This window comes from Benincasa hispida, chromosome 12 (assembly GCF_027475165.1).
Source record: "Benincasa hispida cultivar pf3 chromosome 12, pf3_genome.v1.1, whole genome shotgun sequence".
NCBI lineage: Eukaryota > Viridiplantae > Streptophyta > Magnoliopsida > Cucurbitales > Cucurbitaceae > Benincasa > Benincasa hispida.
The window spans coordinates 30882312-30898438 of NC_143489.1; the positions used below are offsets into that span (position 1 = coordinate 30882312).

Genomic DNA, 16127 nt, shown 5'->3' on the forward strand with positions numbered 1-16127 from the left:
AAAAAAAAAAAAAAACACCTTTAAAAAGTTTGAAGATTCACTTAGGGGCTGCTTGAGGCGCTAAGAGGATATAAGATATGGAGAGTTCTTATATCTAAAGAATTCTAAAGAAAATAATTGTAAGATACAAAACATGTTACGAAAATGGGTCCATAAATAATTAAAATCTATGAGATAGGATAGTGGGTCTCCAAATACTGATGATATAGGATGTGGAGATATACATCCCTCAAGTTTTCTTCCCCTCTCTCTTTCTCTCTCTCCAAAAACGAGTTAAACTAAAATATTAAGGAACTATAGGAAACTTATGATTTAAAGCATAGTTTTAAAAGGGTTCATATATTAAGAAAGAACTCACCAAGATTGTTCTTGTTTCTTGAAGTTCATTGATCATCAGTAATAGTTTCTGAAACTACATGTAACAAACCGAACTTAACATGTAAACAAATCTTGCCTTTCTCCAAGTTCAGCCTAGCTCCGATGACCATCCAATGTCCCGGACTATCCTGCGGCCCTTTACGCATCTCCGACAACTCCACGAACTTCACTAGCTTCTGCGCCTGCACCGACATCGGAGGTCCACCGTGAAAAACCCCCGAATCCACTATCACGGCAGCATCAGGTGGCTTCTCTTTCAAGGCAGCCGCAACGCCAGTTAAGGAGGTGCTGATCGCTGAGAAGATACCGGACTTTGGGGAGATGTCAGAGGAGTGGCGGGCCCAGCTGGTTTGGACGACATAGGAGTTAGAGACCTTAGAGTAAAGGAGGCGAAGATGGAGGACGGTTTTGGAGTCGTGTTGTTTTACAACATGGAGTTGGGCACCGGTGACTATGAACGCTGTCGGGGATGGGAAGTCGTGGTTGCCGGAAGTGGTGGCCCAGGCGGGGTCGTACTTGATTGGAGCTGTACACACGTGTGAGAATTTGTTGCGATTTAGTGACTCGACGTAACGCTCGTCGGCGATGTGTTGTGAAGAATGCCAATAGGTTTGTTGAGTGATGTTGTTTTCAAGAAGAAGAGGAGTAGTTAGAAGGTGTTGTATGTGAATGGCCAACCTGCAAACCCCAAACTTCAACTTCAGCCCAGCAATAATTCATTAAAAGAAACTTGTCAGCGATATAATATCGAAGTATGAAAAAAACTAGCCATCTATCTTTGTGCCGCCTAGATAAATGTTCAATAAAACTTTACCACGTGATAATTCTTTTAAAAAAAAATAATGAAATTGTTTTTATTCATTGCCCTTAAAGTGTTTATTACATTTGTTACCTGTTTGATTTGATGCCTTCGAGATATAGTCTCATTCCTGTTACTGGTTTGTTCTCCACTATAACCTATAAATAGCTTTACATACTTCAAATTACAGGTTTGAAGAAGTCACCACTAACTAGAGTCAAAAGTTTAAGTAGATGAGTTGTTACGTTTTACCTGAGTTGTATTTACATATAGTTTTGGACCCATCAAGTTGAGTTGAAGGGAAGGAAAAGTAGTAATGTTGGGAGTTGGTCCTAAAGGAAGGTCATTATGGATGGGTGCCCAAATCTTGTGCACTTGAAAATCCAAAAAGTATTGCAAGTCTGCTATAGGAGGCTTGTCTACAAGAGAAAAGCACATACATACATATGATGATCTATAAAAAAAACAACAAAAGATCAAGAGAAGCAACACGAGATGACAACGATGAAGAAGAAGAAATTGCATAACCGTACATCGGAGGTAAAGGTTAATGGCATGGGAAAGGAATCCTTTGCCCGGCATGCCTTCGAGAAGAGAGATGATTGGAATGAACTGAAAATGAATCGCGTCGGGCGATTCGTGCACCGTCGGGAGCCACTCGCAATGGCTACTTGCTGTTGGACTTCCTCCTCTCTTTGAAGTTATCACTATGATTCCCTAACAGAAAACAACCAAAAGACTAATCTCAAAAATCACAAAAAAGTTAAATAGAAGATTTTGTTGTTATAGACTTTGGTTCTCCTGAACTTACGTCTTTAGCACTGACAGAAGAGAAGTTGCCAAAAGCCACAAGTTGGGGATCAAACAAGTTGAAGGCTTGTGGTGTCTGCATGAAGTGAACCAAATGTTTAGTTTACAGGTATAGATTTGTATTATAATTCTACTAACTAACATCTTGTCTGGAATGACACTCTAAAGATTTAAAAACGCTTTTTTTATAAGAAAATATACTTTTTACAGTATTTAGAAAGTCATTCCAAATAAACTCTGCATATAATTTATCGCTTTGTCCTAGTTTTTAAAAATAATGAAAGATGACCCTTTACCATTGTTAGAGTGCACTAGGAGCGTGTTAATTATTCTCACTACTCCTCATAATTTTAGTGAGTGTGATATTTACTTCATTGGTACAACAGTGTTCTCACATGCTAGAGCTTTTCCTCCCTTTTCCTCGAGCTCATGTTCAACTAAATCAATACAAGAGTGCTTTCACATGCTAAGTCTATTACACTTAGTTAAATCTGTTAAGCTGTTGAGTTTGTTAGGTCGATTTAATCTTTGTTAATTAGATAGTTTGTTATATCCATCTCCTATTTATACAAAGGAGAGTCTTTGTAATTGTTAAGCTTTTGATGAATAATACTCAAAGCGTTCTTCAGACTTATTGTCCGTGTACACGTAATAAGGGCTCTTCCTCCCTCCCTCGCACTTGCACACATATCCCACGTCCTTCCCTTGAACTCACGTTTAGTTAGTCAAATACAATAGTATTCCCACAGGCTCGAATTCACCGCTCTGAACCCTCATTAATGGTGAACTAGGAACAGTATGGATAATCTATAACAGGTTGTTGGTGCACTCCAACAAAGAAAGAAGCCATTCTTCATTTATTTTAAAAAACTTTGACAAACGACATTAATCATCCAAAATTTATGTCATCCATCCATACTTAAGCTTGATAAGAGAAATGTGAAGGAAGAAAGGTATACCTTGGGTTTGTGATGGTCTTTGGGTTTAGAAAGTGGTGGAGGAAAAGTACAGGCGCCATTGAAAAGCTGATCTCCAAGCTCTTCCAAGTGGTTCTTGAGCTCTGATGGTTCCAAATTTGATGACTTGTCTTGCCTTACAAGAACCACGTCATGTCCTCCAACGCTTAGCCCAACTATTATATGAGTCCCATACTTCTCTACGAACCTGTCCATAATTAGCCCATTTCAATTTCAAGGCTATTTCTGTTTAAAATTCATTGATTCTCGAGTTCAAATTTGATTTGGATAATGGTACCTCCAAATTAAAAAAGTTACATCTCGTGGGATAATTATTTCATTTTTCATTTTTTATTTTTTAAGAAATTATACATAAAACATTTCTTAAACCTTTGAATTAAATTTGATATTTGTTATCTACTTTTTATCAATATTTTAAAAACAAAATCAAATCATTGAATGAAATTGAGATGAGGCTTAATTTTAAAAAATGAAATATTTAGGTGTGGCTTGAGTTGTAGCTATCTTTGTGCAATCTAGATACCTGTCTAATAAAAAATTGTTATGTTAATTTTTTTTCTTAAAGAAAAGGGAAACATGAGATTTGGTTGCACCTAATCATTACTCTTTTCAAAAACGGAAACAAGATATGTAAGAGGATATTTTCATATATACTAAAAACATAAAGATAAAAGATACTCAAACACAAATATCATAAAATAAGTATTTACAAAAGATTCTAAAAATATAGTTGTATTTCAATTCAAATTTCAAACCATTATTAGAAATGTGTTTTATAATATATTTACACTACATAAAACTAGTTGTCCACTAAATATCAAATTGAATATAAACATTTTTAATTATATGAATATGTTTTATTTTATTACTATTTTATAATGTCATATAATTTACATTACAATATATAATACATATTTTAATTTCTACATTTATTAACCTTTTTTAAAAATATAATTATACATTTTGGAAACACTAAAATCATAAAATTTGTGTTCTCACAATTTACATTATTTCAATTGCAAAATTCAAAAAAAAAAATCTAATTTATCAGTCAAAATACAACAACGGTGTAATATTTTCAACATTAACGATTCACATATCCAGTTTTATTAAACAATTTAATACCAAACCACCATGTTTTAACAATTTAGGATGAATAAGAATATTTTATTTTTATACGATTAAATTTCAATAGTCCAACCACATAAAGATCAGTACTTTGTCAACGATTCAAAATGTGAAACTTTAGACAAATTACATGTTTTTCACTTTTCTTTTGTGCAGATTTGAAAGAAAACAAGGCCCAAACCATTTTTTTCCTTCCCTAATTTCTTGGAGGCCATAAAAAGTGACAGAATATAAGTCTTTGTTTTTGTCTTTCTTTCTTGAGTTTGACAAAATACAAGATTCTAGTAAAGTATATTAAGACAATATAGAGTGTTCATATTATTTCATGATCATATAGGTTTTGTTTGAAACTCCTGTAGTTTTTAAAATAAAGGTTTACAGTTATGCTTTTAGAATATTTAAATGTGAAATGCAGTAAAATAGTGATTAGTAGATTTTAAATTGATATTAAATTTGTGTGATTTAGTTTTATAGACTAGACTCATTATTTCAATTGTTCTTATATTGATAGTTAATTTATAATTTATTATAATACAATTTTTTAAAAATTTATATGATTTAAATTGCAACTAATTTTGTTTCATCTCGAGAATGAACTGTCATTCAAAATTAAATCAACCAAATCTTCATAAGTAAATAGATGTGAAAAAGTATATTTCATAAGTTTGAGATTTGCACTATTAGAGAAGATAGCAGATTTAGGTAAACTAAATCTAAAAATTGGTTATATGTCAATTTTGAATGTTATAATAAATTATAGAAGGGGAATTCCTTATACAAATAGTAAATTTTAATTATAATTATGATAGACATTATTATCGATATCTATCATAGATAGATATTGATAGACTTCTTTCAACGTTCATCAGTGGTAAAAACTTATATAAGACTATTACTGATAGAAGTCTATCAGAATCTATCAATGATAGAAACTAGTAGAAGTCTATCATTGATACTATCAATAATAGAAACTGATATAAATCTATCATTGATAGAGGTTAATAGAAGTCTATTAGTGTCTATGAGTGTTTTTTTATTATTATTATTTCTGTAAATAATTTGGCATTTTTTGTACCAGAAAATTTTTCATTAAAAAATGATTCGTGATGAAATAATAAATAGTTTGGTTTTACCTAACATCCTAGGTTAAGATTCTTCCATAATTAATTTTTAGGCTTGTGCAATCGCAAATGAAACCTTAGAGAGGAAAGGGAGAATTGGAAATTTCATGAATAGCCTGATTTTCTATAAAAAAAAATATTTAAGTTCTAGCTAAATTATACCTATATTTGTGCAAATCACCCAATTATTAAATAAAAAACTTTACTACATAACAAAAAGGATTTCACGGATATAGATTGCACCTATTCATTACTCAACTTTCTATCTTTTCCAACAACTTTCACAATGGTGTACTAATATGGAGGTAGAAAAAATGAATTAGAACACTAGGAATTAAAGTCAATTGAGACCTGAAATGATCTACAAAAGAGGCTGCCAATAAATCTCGATGTTTGAAATTTATGGAGAATTTAATAACAATTACTGGAATTGATTTCAAAATGATTCAAATCGTTTATTTGATTCAAATCGTTTATTTATACGAAACATGCTTTTAAATGGATTAAAATCAATTTAATATAACAAAATTCATATTTAGAAATAAGATGTCTATCGAATTAAATTGAGCATAGCTCAATTGACATACGAGTATGCTAGAAATCACAAAATCTATAATTCAAATCTCCGTACTCCTAATTGCTCAAAAAGGAAAGTGATGTCTGTCGATCAAAATAATTTTAACCATTTCAAGATAGAGTATGGGACCGTTTCTGTTTTTTTTTTTTCTTTTTTGAATCAAGGATCTCTTAAGCTTTGGTATATATAAATGTCAATTCAGCTAAGCTCTTGTTGACGATGGTATCTATTTTTAACTCATAATCTTTAATTCATTTAAAATACACCATATTTTGAAGGCTCTGCCAATACTCTCACTTACGTCTTTGTCAATAAATAAATAAAGCCAGCCATTAGATCAGTTGACTATCTCTTAGAATCAAGGTTTGAGATTTATTTATACAGCTTGACGAAATTCTAGGCAATTCATAAGTTATAGTTGTTGTAAATAAAATAAAGCTGATTTTTTTGACTTCTTTAGTTTTTTTTTTTTTTTTTTTTTTTTTAATTCAAATTATCAATTTGTGGGTTAATATATATTTTAGTCAATATATTAATAAAATTATAATTTTATGCTAAAAAAAGAGAACAAAGTTATCTGAAATTTAACTATTATTTTATTTTCTTTCTACCATGGTTGCTATATATTTCATAAAAACTATTAAACCTCGTGCTAAATACCAGAAAAAATTGTATAAATATCATACTTTCTTGGTTTACACTAAAAATTTGTCTTTATAAATATTACACTATCGTGGATTTCGTATTCATATTGAAACACATTTTTTTTTTATAGATGCAATTATTTAGAGTGGACTCCATGAATAACCAATAGGGGACCACTAGTTTATACTATAAAAATAATTGAGGGCAAAAATGGAAAAGTATTTTGAGACTCTAATGTAATGAATTGGTAGGAGGATGGAAAAGTATTTTGAGACTCTAATGTAATGAATTGGTCAGATTCCTCCTAATAAGAATATCTTTTAAAACTAGAAAAATAAGATAAACTATTTGATATTATTCATAGATGCTAATAGAAGTATGGTTTGACATTTTTTTTTTTTATTTATGAAAATTTTCCTTTTTAAAATTTTAGAAACAATTTTAAAAGCTGATTGGAAATTAAAATAAAGGGAAACAAATCAATACATTTCACGAACTTTCATTTTCTCTCGGTAGCTGTCTTGTCGTTGATAGGTAAAGATTTGTTAAGCTAATAATTTCCCACTTGCCCAAGTCAAGAATCTTAGAGCATATTTCCAACATCATACTTCAAAGATTTCACACCATAAATTTATTATTATTATTATTATTATTATTATTATTATTATTTTAAAAAATAAGTTCAATAATTATATGTGAGTGGGGAGATTTACACATTTAACCTTTGGATCTAAAATATATCTTAATCATTTTGGCATGCAACTAAAAGAAAAAGATGTATATCCAGTGGTTTAAATTTTACTATGTATATTTTTCAGCACTGTTTATATTATATTTGCCTATTATGTGTTCATTTTAATAAGGTACCATGAATCTATTTTTTTTACTAAAATTAAAATATTTATTGTGCTCCAAATTCTTAATGTATATTTAAAACTTTAGAGCTACTAATGATGCCTATACTCTGTGAATCTGTTTTTGGGTTAGCTTTTTCTAGAAAAGATAATTAAGTGCTTGTACTTGAGGAATTTAAAATTTTAGTCTCCTTGGATAATCATTTTATTATTATTTTTATAAAATAAAGTCATTTTAATAATTATTGTTCTTTGTCTTTCATACAAAGTAAATTGAATCTCATCAAAATTTTCAATTTCAACTAGCTTAGTTGATTGTGACATTAAATCTTTTAAAAGTTTGAAAATCTCCAAATAAATGCTTTATTTTTATTTTTAAAATGGATTAATATTACATTCCGAAAAAGGATTAGAGTCCGTATTACAAAAAATAAATAAATAATTTGGCTCAATATTATTATTTTATTATTATTTATAAGAGAAGTTTAATTCATTTCACTTTTTTAAAAATGTTCTTTTGTATTATTATTTGGCTTCTTTTTAACACCCCCAAGAAAAACTCTGATTATATCAATTTAAAATAAAAAAACTGAATTATTTTTATTTTTAAAATATTTTTTAACGTTTATTTATAAAATAACAACACAAGAAACTCCACAAGTAGCATATTCTATTAGGTCTTTTTTAAGCAAAATAAGTTAGGAGTGGAAGATTCATTTGAATCCAGAACTTATGCATGTAATTAGTTATGTTCATATTCGTTATTTTGTTGGCACTTATTTTCTTATTCAAAAGTTTTAAAACAAAGTCATATCTATCTGCTTAAAATGTTTCATCTTTTGATTATTCAATTTCTGAAATTTATATATAAAAAGTCACTTTCAACTATTAAATTGTAGTCCTTTAACCATCATTCAAACCACGAATTAAAGGAAATAAAAACCATCATTGAAGTTCAACTTTAGTCACCACTATCACATAAAATCTAATGGTTTAAGAAAAAATTTCAATATCAAACTACTCGGACTTCTATCAATCTCTATAATGATAAACTTATATCAATTTTTATCAAATGATAAACTTATAAAGGGATAGACGTTGACTTATATCATGGTCTATCTATGACAAACAATGTCTATCATCATTATAATTAATTAAATTTTATTATCTATGTAAATATATTTTTTAACTTTTTTATTTTTGAAAATCTCCCCAAAATTACTCAACATACCCAAAGTTCAAAAATTAAAATTTAAGAGAACAAATAAAAAAACAAAAACAATATTTTTATTAAAAAAATAATTCGAGATTTGAAAACTTCAACCGTTTACGATACTAATTACCGTTAATTTAGAAATTAATTTGAATATAGAAACAAAACTTAAATCTAAATTTATTCAAAGAGTCGAGATAAAAAATAAATAAAAAAAGGAATAAGCAGTACCTGGCGATGGCAAGGGGATCCCAAGAGGACGGCACGGCGGAGCGGACCTCATCGGAGAGACGGAGCGGATAACGATCAATGTGAGCGTTGAAGAGGCTAATGAAGTAACCGTCAAGCCCTAAGCATTTAGTGTTCATAGCATCCATCGCCCAACACCCGCTCTGAAATCCGAACATCGAATTGAACGATCCAGACGGAATTTTGCCTGGAATCGAACATTTCCGATTGAAAAGCTCCGACATCTGAAAATCGCAATCAAAATTTCAGAAACAGAGAAGAGAAGAAGAAATTTCAATTTCGATTGCGATTGCGATTGAGCGATTAGGTTTTCACCTGATTGAAATTGAGAATATCGGACTGATAACGAGTCCGATCGCCGCGATCGCATTTGATATCGATAGAGACGTCATTAACGGCGCCGAAACCAGGTACGATTAAATCTCGTCTCTGCGACTGATTGAGAAGAACGAGGCTGTGTTCGCCTTTACAGTACTTAAGTCTGAAATCAGAGGTGAGATCAAATCCTTTTCCTAAGCTGTTCAGAGCTATTTTCACTATTTCGTCTCCCATTCTTTCTGTTTCTTAGTTGCAGAAATTAATGGAGGAAGGAGTTGAGTGGTGGATTTTTGTAACTGTTTGGTTGAAAGAATGATGAAGTTTTGAAGAAACAATGAGGAAAATTTTGGGATTGGGATTTGGAAAGTTTCTTACAATATTCTTTTTGTTTGATTTTTTTTTAATTTGAACTCTTAAATTTGGATACTCTTTCTATCCCTATCTCTGTTATGGAAATTTGGAAAGTTTGACAAGGTCATGTCTAAAATTTTTGCCAAGTCAATCAACCCACTTTAAATTTTATTACTATTTTGACAACATTATAGAGTAATGTACACTCTCATCAATTATTTACTCCTAATTAAATGATTTATTAATTTATTATTTATTTATTTGATAAATTTTACATAATTTTTTATATTGTTTTTTGATAAATTTAATATAGAAAATTTTCTATATTATTATGATACAATAAATTTTCTTACATTAAAGAGAATGATTGGAAGTTCTTAACATTTTTTTTAATTCAATTAGGAATAAGAAGATTTAAAGGACATATTTCATGATTATCGACACATTGGAATGTCAATTGAACTATGTTCGATTCGACAATTTTTTAATGTTAGAAAACTGTGCTAATTTTGATACTATTTCATATTTTATTGGCACTGATATTAGAAAGAACCAATTCTTATTACAATTAAAATAAGGTTGTTTCGTTCGCTTACCAATTGTTTTTTAATAGAAAAATGGTTACTATCATTTAAGTTGGTTGATCCCATTTAAAAAAACAAACAAAAACGAAAACAAACGGGTGGAGGAATTTAGATTGCATAAGTTATTACATATTCCATTTTTCAAATATAGTAACAAGTTTCAAAGTTTACAGGGATATACCATCATTGAAACATATTGTAAATTCAAATATGATATAAAATATATTTTAAAAAAACATTAAGTCAAATTTAAGTCCATAATTCGAGGGAAAGTACCTACTCTTTTCTCAGATTCATCTCCAACAACCATTTTATTGTGGGCAAAGAAAAAAGGTATATATTTTTCTCCCGATTTTAAAATGTTACAATTTTATCTTAGGAACGTTTTGACCGCAAAATAGGTTATCATAATCTCTAGGTTATAATAAACTGTGTGTCATTATAGTTTATGTTTGGGATGCAGACTATTATAATCCAATTTATAATAGTCTATGTTTGGAATGCAGAGTATTATAGTTTGTATTATAATAGTTTATGTTTGATGTGTAGAGTATTGTAGTCTGTGTTTGAAATGTAGGTTATTATAGTCTGAATTATAATAGTACGTAATTTGAATGTAGATTATTTTAGATCATGTATAACTTTTTCTACTACCATCTTTTATAATACTAATAATTATGCATATGAAATATTATATTTTGAAATTAAAACTACATGTCCCCCAATTTATACAAAACTAATTTGATTTTAATTTATGTTAAAAGCTAACCACCATTTTTTTTTTGTCATTTTGGGAGGTACCTTGGTTAACACGGCCAGAACAAAAGTACATTGTTTTCGGTTGCAATTCATGCGTTTCACATATAAAGCTCTCTTTTTTGGAGGTACAAAAAAATGTAAGATAAAATAACTAACTCATGATTGCATGATTAAAATATGACCAGGAAGATTTCATACCAAATCTATACAAACTTAAATGCATAATTAAAATAAAGTAAAAATGGTTTATTATCGAAAAGCGGTCCAAAATACAAGTTGATCAAACATTCTCTTGAAGGAGGAGGTTGCAATAGTCCAACTTCAAGGTTGTGGGAACAAATAAGAATCTCTATGTATCTTGCGCACTATGGAATATGATTTGCATAAGCTTCACCCTCTGTCAGTTATGCAATTCAAGAATATCTTGGAGTTGGTTTGCGACTTTTGCACGTAGTTCGACCTCGATTGCATGCTTCTCTTTTGGCCATTCTGCAATCGCCTTCAATTGATCATTTGCGAGCTCCATCACATTCCTAACAATCTCTGTCGTTTCAGATTGATTCTCACTTCACTTCTTCTTACTTCCTTTCGAAGCATTTCCTCTTTCAATGCTTCAATCAGTACGTGTTCCATGCATATCATTTTATGACTTGTCCATTCCTTGTCTAGACATCGTGGGATATTCGGATCCTATGATTCATGAATAGGAATACCATCATTTATATGGTTTAGCACGTTAGACTCGACATCTGCAAAGGTCTCTAACCGTCCTCCCGTAGCTCGATCCTTGCCGAAGACCTAGGCCAAATCATCATAGTATGGGAACGACTTCCGTAGAAGCCCCTTTGCTGTAGGATGAATCTGCATGAAGGGTAAAGTGGATGTTATGATTAGGTTATCAATATTCGTAAATAAATTTAGACAAAATTGCACCTTCACTCATCCATCGATTAACTCCCGCTTTGTAATGATGCATTGGAATTCCTCATTCCAGCCAAATCTACTACAAGTCAGTCCTTTCATTTCTGCGATCTCTTGATAAGTTTTTTTTCAGGGATTTGATTCGACAATCTATAGTTAGTGATCCTTGGATATTACAATCGGTCAACATCTCAGCCATCATACGTTGTACTTATGCCAGGTACCCAGGTCGAAACGTCCCATTTTCTGATCTCCATCCACTAGATACGACCAATGCCACCAAGTAGCCGACTAGTTTCGCTTCTTCCTTTTTAGTCCAAGTGTGCTTCAGGACTCTTGAGAAACTTGAAATTATAGTGTAATATGTACACATTTTAATACAATTAAATAATAAACAAAAAATATAGAACATAATTAATAGGTAAAGTGAAGTACAAAATATAATAAACATAATGATATTAAGAGAGTTCCAAATGAAGTCATTTCACAATACAGGACAAAGCAAATAAGTGTTCTAATTGATTAAAGAAGCACAAAGGCACTACATGTTACGCAACTCCCATTCAATAAACATCTGTTGCGCCAATTCATTCCTCTATTGGGTCCATTAATTTAAACTCTCAATATAATTGATCTCATCCCCCCAGTTGTAATAAATTTTGAGTCCACCTCATCCAAATCCTCGGTTGTTCATTGTTAGTCATCTCCCTATTGATAAGATTGTGCAGAAGATAATACGCCATGATGGTTCAACATTGGATTTGCACTGGGTAGTATGATATTTCTCACAAGATTGCCCATCTACCCTTCAACAATCCGAACGTTCTCTCGATGACATTTCATGCAGAAGAATGTTTCATGTTAAAGAATTCTCGTGGAGTTGTTGGTGCATTACCTCCCCCATGCCACCTTGAAAGATGATATCTTTCGCCTTTATATGAAGCCAAAAAAAGCGTCTGCATTTGGGTACCCAACATCACATAGATAATAATACATTATTGAACGTACAATTATTTCAAACCTTATATTAGAAATACAATGAGTAGGGAGAGATAGTATGTGTAACTAGTTACCCTTCGGAACTTTCAGTCCATTAGGTCGTGATATTGCATATCTGAGAACTTGAAAATCAGCTGCAGATCCTTCCTACCCTGATAAGACAAATACGAAGTCATCATTTGTTGCAATTTCATCCTTTCTCGTCCTATACCTTGGGCGATCAATTACATTGACATTTACCTTCATGTACGTGTCATCTAACGCACCCAGACAATTCTGTGGTGGAACAAAATAAGAAATATTCATGCGCATACGTTCACCTAACAAATAAATCACGTCAAACTAATGTTGGTGTAGTTGAGCTGTACCTCAAACCATTTCCATCTCTGATCTATACACAAGTTTGTGATCGACAAAGGGTTTTTTAACAACACGTAGTGTAATCGTAACACCGCTAATAAAATGGTGTTGAAATGCCTAGAAACAGTCTCACCAAATCGTACAATCTCTTTGAACTATCCGGTTGTTAACATCGTGAGCTAAGATATGTAAGAACATGACAACCATCTCCTCTACATCTATAACTTAGTTTCGACTAATCTGCTAGTTGTCTTAAGTAAATAACATAGAATGACAAAACATCTTCTATCCATTTTTGTACTTTGATGACAACATAAGTCGGACTCATGAATGAGTCAAAAGTATGCTAATTGACTAATACGATGTTTACTATCGTGTGATGTGTTTTCTATCCTCCTATGGTCATTCAGTAATAACTCTAGTATTAAAAGTAACTGACGTTGTGAAGTTGTGAATGATGTTAGTATCATAACTAGTTTTGTTGGATCCATTATGTACTAAAAAAATTGGAACTAGTCTTGAAACAAAAAATTTAGATTATACAATAATTACAATACCGATTTTTATGTTCTTTTTTTACGTTATTTTAAAAAATATATATATATTATCTATTGGCATTATATTTATAAAAAAAAATCCAATAAATTGACTTTTTGTGTTCTTTTTTAATGTCATATTAAACAACATTGTTTTTTAAGTCTCCGTTTTTCTGTTCTAATTTAAATCCATCAAATTGATTTTTTAATTATCTTTTTATTCCATAGTAAACAAATGATACTTACGAAATTGATTTTATAAGTTTTTTTTTTCGTATCAAACGGTTATTTTATTAAGCTATTGATTGAGACTATTTTCTTGAAAAAACTGATTTTTTATGTTCTTTTTTAATGCCATATGAAAGAAATTGTTTTCCAAGTCTCTGTTTTTTTAGAGTCTAGCAAATTGTTTTTTTTAAAAAAAGTTTTTTTAGACTTAAAAAATTTATTGTTATCTATAGCAAACAGTTTTTTTTTTTTTTTTTTTTTAATTATTTTTAAATTATTGATTGTGACGCTTTTATTAAAAAATTTTTTTGTTATCCTGTTTTTTCATGTTATTTTAGAAGCGAATTAAACAATACCGGTTATCTTTTTTTTTTTTTTTTTTTTTTTTTTTTTTTTTTCTTTTTTTCTTTTTTCATGTTAACAACACTGTTTTTTTGTAGACTTAAAAAAACTGATTTTTATCCATAGCAAACTAATTTTTCTTTTTTTCATGTTAATTTTTTAATCTTCTTTTTTCATGTTATCCTTTTTTAGTAAATAATACAGCAATTTGATTTTTTTTATATTACTTTTTAAAATATATATTATTATTGTCAATCATCCAAACATAGCAACAAGTATAAATTAATGTTATTCATCCAAACATAAACAAGATTTATGAAATACACATCCAACTATAAATTCATCCAAACAGCTATAAATACGAAACAAACATATATTACTATTTTCATTAATTTTCATCATACAAACAACTATAATTAAAAATATATGAATATTCGTCCAAATTACTATAGATTCATGTTAAGGAACCTCACTCATTGCTCGATTATGCTAATAGTCAACCTTGACAAGAGCACACAAAAAGTAATTATTAGCAACAAATATAGGTAAGATAAAGAAAAATGTATAACCTAAACCACAAAAAGAATTACATAAACCATAATAATGACAGATAGTTATCACCTTATCAAGAGAAAGTTGGTAAAAAAGTGTTCAATGCGGTTGATTCGTAACAAGACCAACTCTTAAAACAAGTTACAGTAAAGAACATTAGTAGTATACGAAAGAAGTTATAACTGGAGGCAATAGTCAACGCCCGTGATAAAAAAAAAAAAATGTTGGATAAAGAGGGAGAAGACATACCCATTTGCATTTATGAAGTAGTTGGAATGTGTCTATCCTTATAGTTGAAGGCAAGTGAGACCATAATAATAAAGTACAAAAAAAAAAAAAAAAGAGGGTCTAGCCTCGGAGGAATGAAACTCATTCATTGAAACTTGAATTTTAGATAATATCATGAATAATAGTACATGAGAAATCAATAATGTAGATAGAACGACCAAAAATTGATTTTAGATCAGAGATAAACAATGGTAACTTATTTCATTCAGGGAAGAAGAATTGAAAATTATAGACGAACAATAGAGACAATAGAAACCAAAAGATGCAAAGAAGTTCATGGTAATTTAAAATTAAGTACGGGATAAGAAAATATTGGAGACAAGAGAAATGATATACCAATTGCATTAAGCAAGTAGATGGAATAGGTTTGGCCTAAAGTTCAAGTGAAGTAAGACACATATATATAGTTGTGTGAACTATTGGCCCATGAAATTTTTTAAGTGAGATCAATATATAAATAAAAGTCAATGATTTTGACAAAAACCTGCCCAATAAACAGTAACTAACAACTACCATAAATAAATATACAATAAACCATCCTAAAAAAGGATATGACAATGATGAATACAATAAACAGTACCTAACAACAACTGTTAATCAATATACAACAAAACATCCTAAAAACAGGGGATATGCTAATAATGAGTACGGTAAACAGTACCTAACCACCACTGTCAATCAATATACAACAAACAATGGTCAAAAAGAGGTCAAAAGTTACAAAATAGACAAGCAATGGACAAATAGAGATTGAAATGAACAAACAATGGATAAACAGGTACCAAAATTTATGAAAATGGCCAACCAATGGACAAACAAAGGCCAAAAGTGACAAACAATTAACAGACTGACCAAAATGGACAAACAATGGACACTACACAACGAAAATCCATCCTTCTTCATCAGTATAATGAAAATAACCTAATCAAAATTACCAATATTCATCAAATTCATCAAATAACCTAATCAAAATTAACAAAATCCATCAAATACCCTATAGAATCAACCTAAGAATACCTAGCAGCCTAAAACACATGTTTTTTTCCATTTCTTTATAATTTAGAAAATGGACAAATGAAAAAACAGAGACTATAATAGCAAAACAATGAACATGAAATGAAATTCAGAGTATAGTTTC

At 30.2% G+C, this 16127-nt stretch overlaps 1 protein-coding gene and 1 long non-coding RNA gene across 4 annotated transcripts; both read right to left on the reverse strand.

The window, feature by feature from the left end:
* Positions 1–311: 311 nt before the first annotated feature.
* LOC120067289 (MAC/Perforin domain-containing protein) lies at positions 312–9583 on the reverse strand. The gene is made up of 8 exons (XM_039018830.2): positions 9067–9583; positions 8734–8975; positions 2947–3151; positions 1989–2063; positions 1711–1894; positions 1430–1596; positions 1271–1335; positions 312–1056 (listed from the first exon to the last, which is right to left on the reverse strand). Exons 1-8 carry the CDS (start codon positions 9301–9303, stop codon positions 384–386), a joined length of 1848 nt encoding a protein of 615 aa, XP_038874758.1. The 5' UTR covers positions 9304–9583; the 3' UTR covers positions 312–383.
* Positions 9584–12125: 2542 nt separating this feature from the next.
* LOC120067986 (uncharacterized) lies at positions 12126–15382 on the reverse strand. Of its 3 annotated transcripts, XR_005479063.2 has the most exons (4): positions 15326–15382; positions 12924–13003; positions 12758–12835; positions 12126–12640 (listed from the first exon to the last, which is right to left on the reverse strand). It is a non-coding gene; the product is annotated as an uncharacterized LOC120067986 (long non-coding RNA). The 3 variants fall into 3 exon arrangements; XR_005479062.2 differs by lacking the exon at positions 15326–15382 and having other exon boundaries at positions 12924–14081; XR_016525389.1 differs by lacking the exon at positions 15326–15382 and having other exon boundaries at positions 12758–14094.
* Between the last annotated feature and the right edge of the window lie 745 nt (positions 15383–16127).

Coding starts and splice junctions, on each gene's coding strand:
- LOC120067289 (XM_039018830.2), bottom strand. CDS start 9,303: ATGGGAGACGAAATAGTGAAAATAGCTCTGAACAGCTTAGGAAAAGGA. Junction 3,152..8,733: donor GATCCCCTTGCCATCGCCAG/GTACTGCTTATT, acceptor AATTATGGACAG/GTTCGTAGAGAAGTATGGGA. Junction 1,597..1,710: donor CATTAACCTTTACCTCCGAT/GTACGGTTATGC, acceptor TTTCTCTTGTAG/ACAAGCCTCCTATAGCAGAC.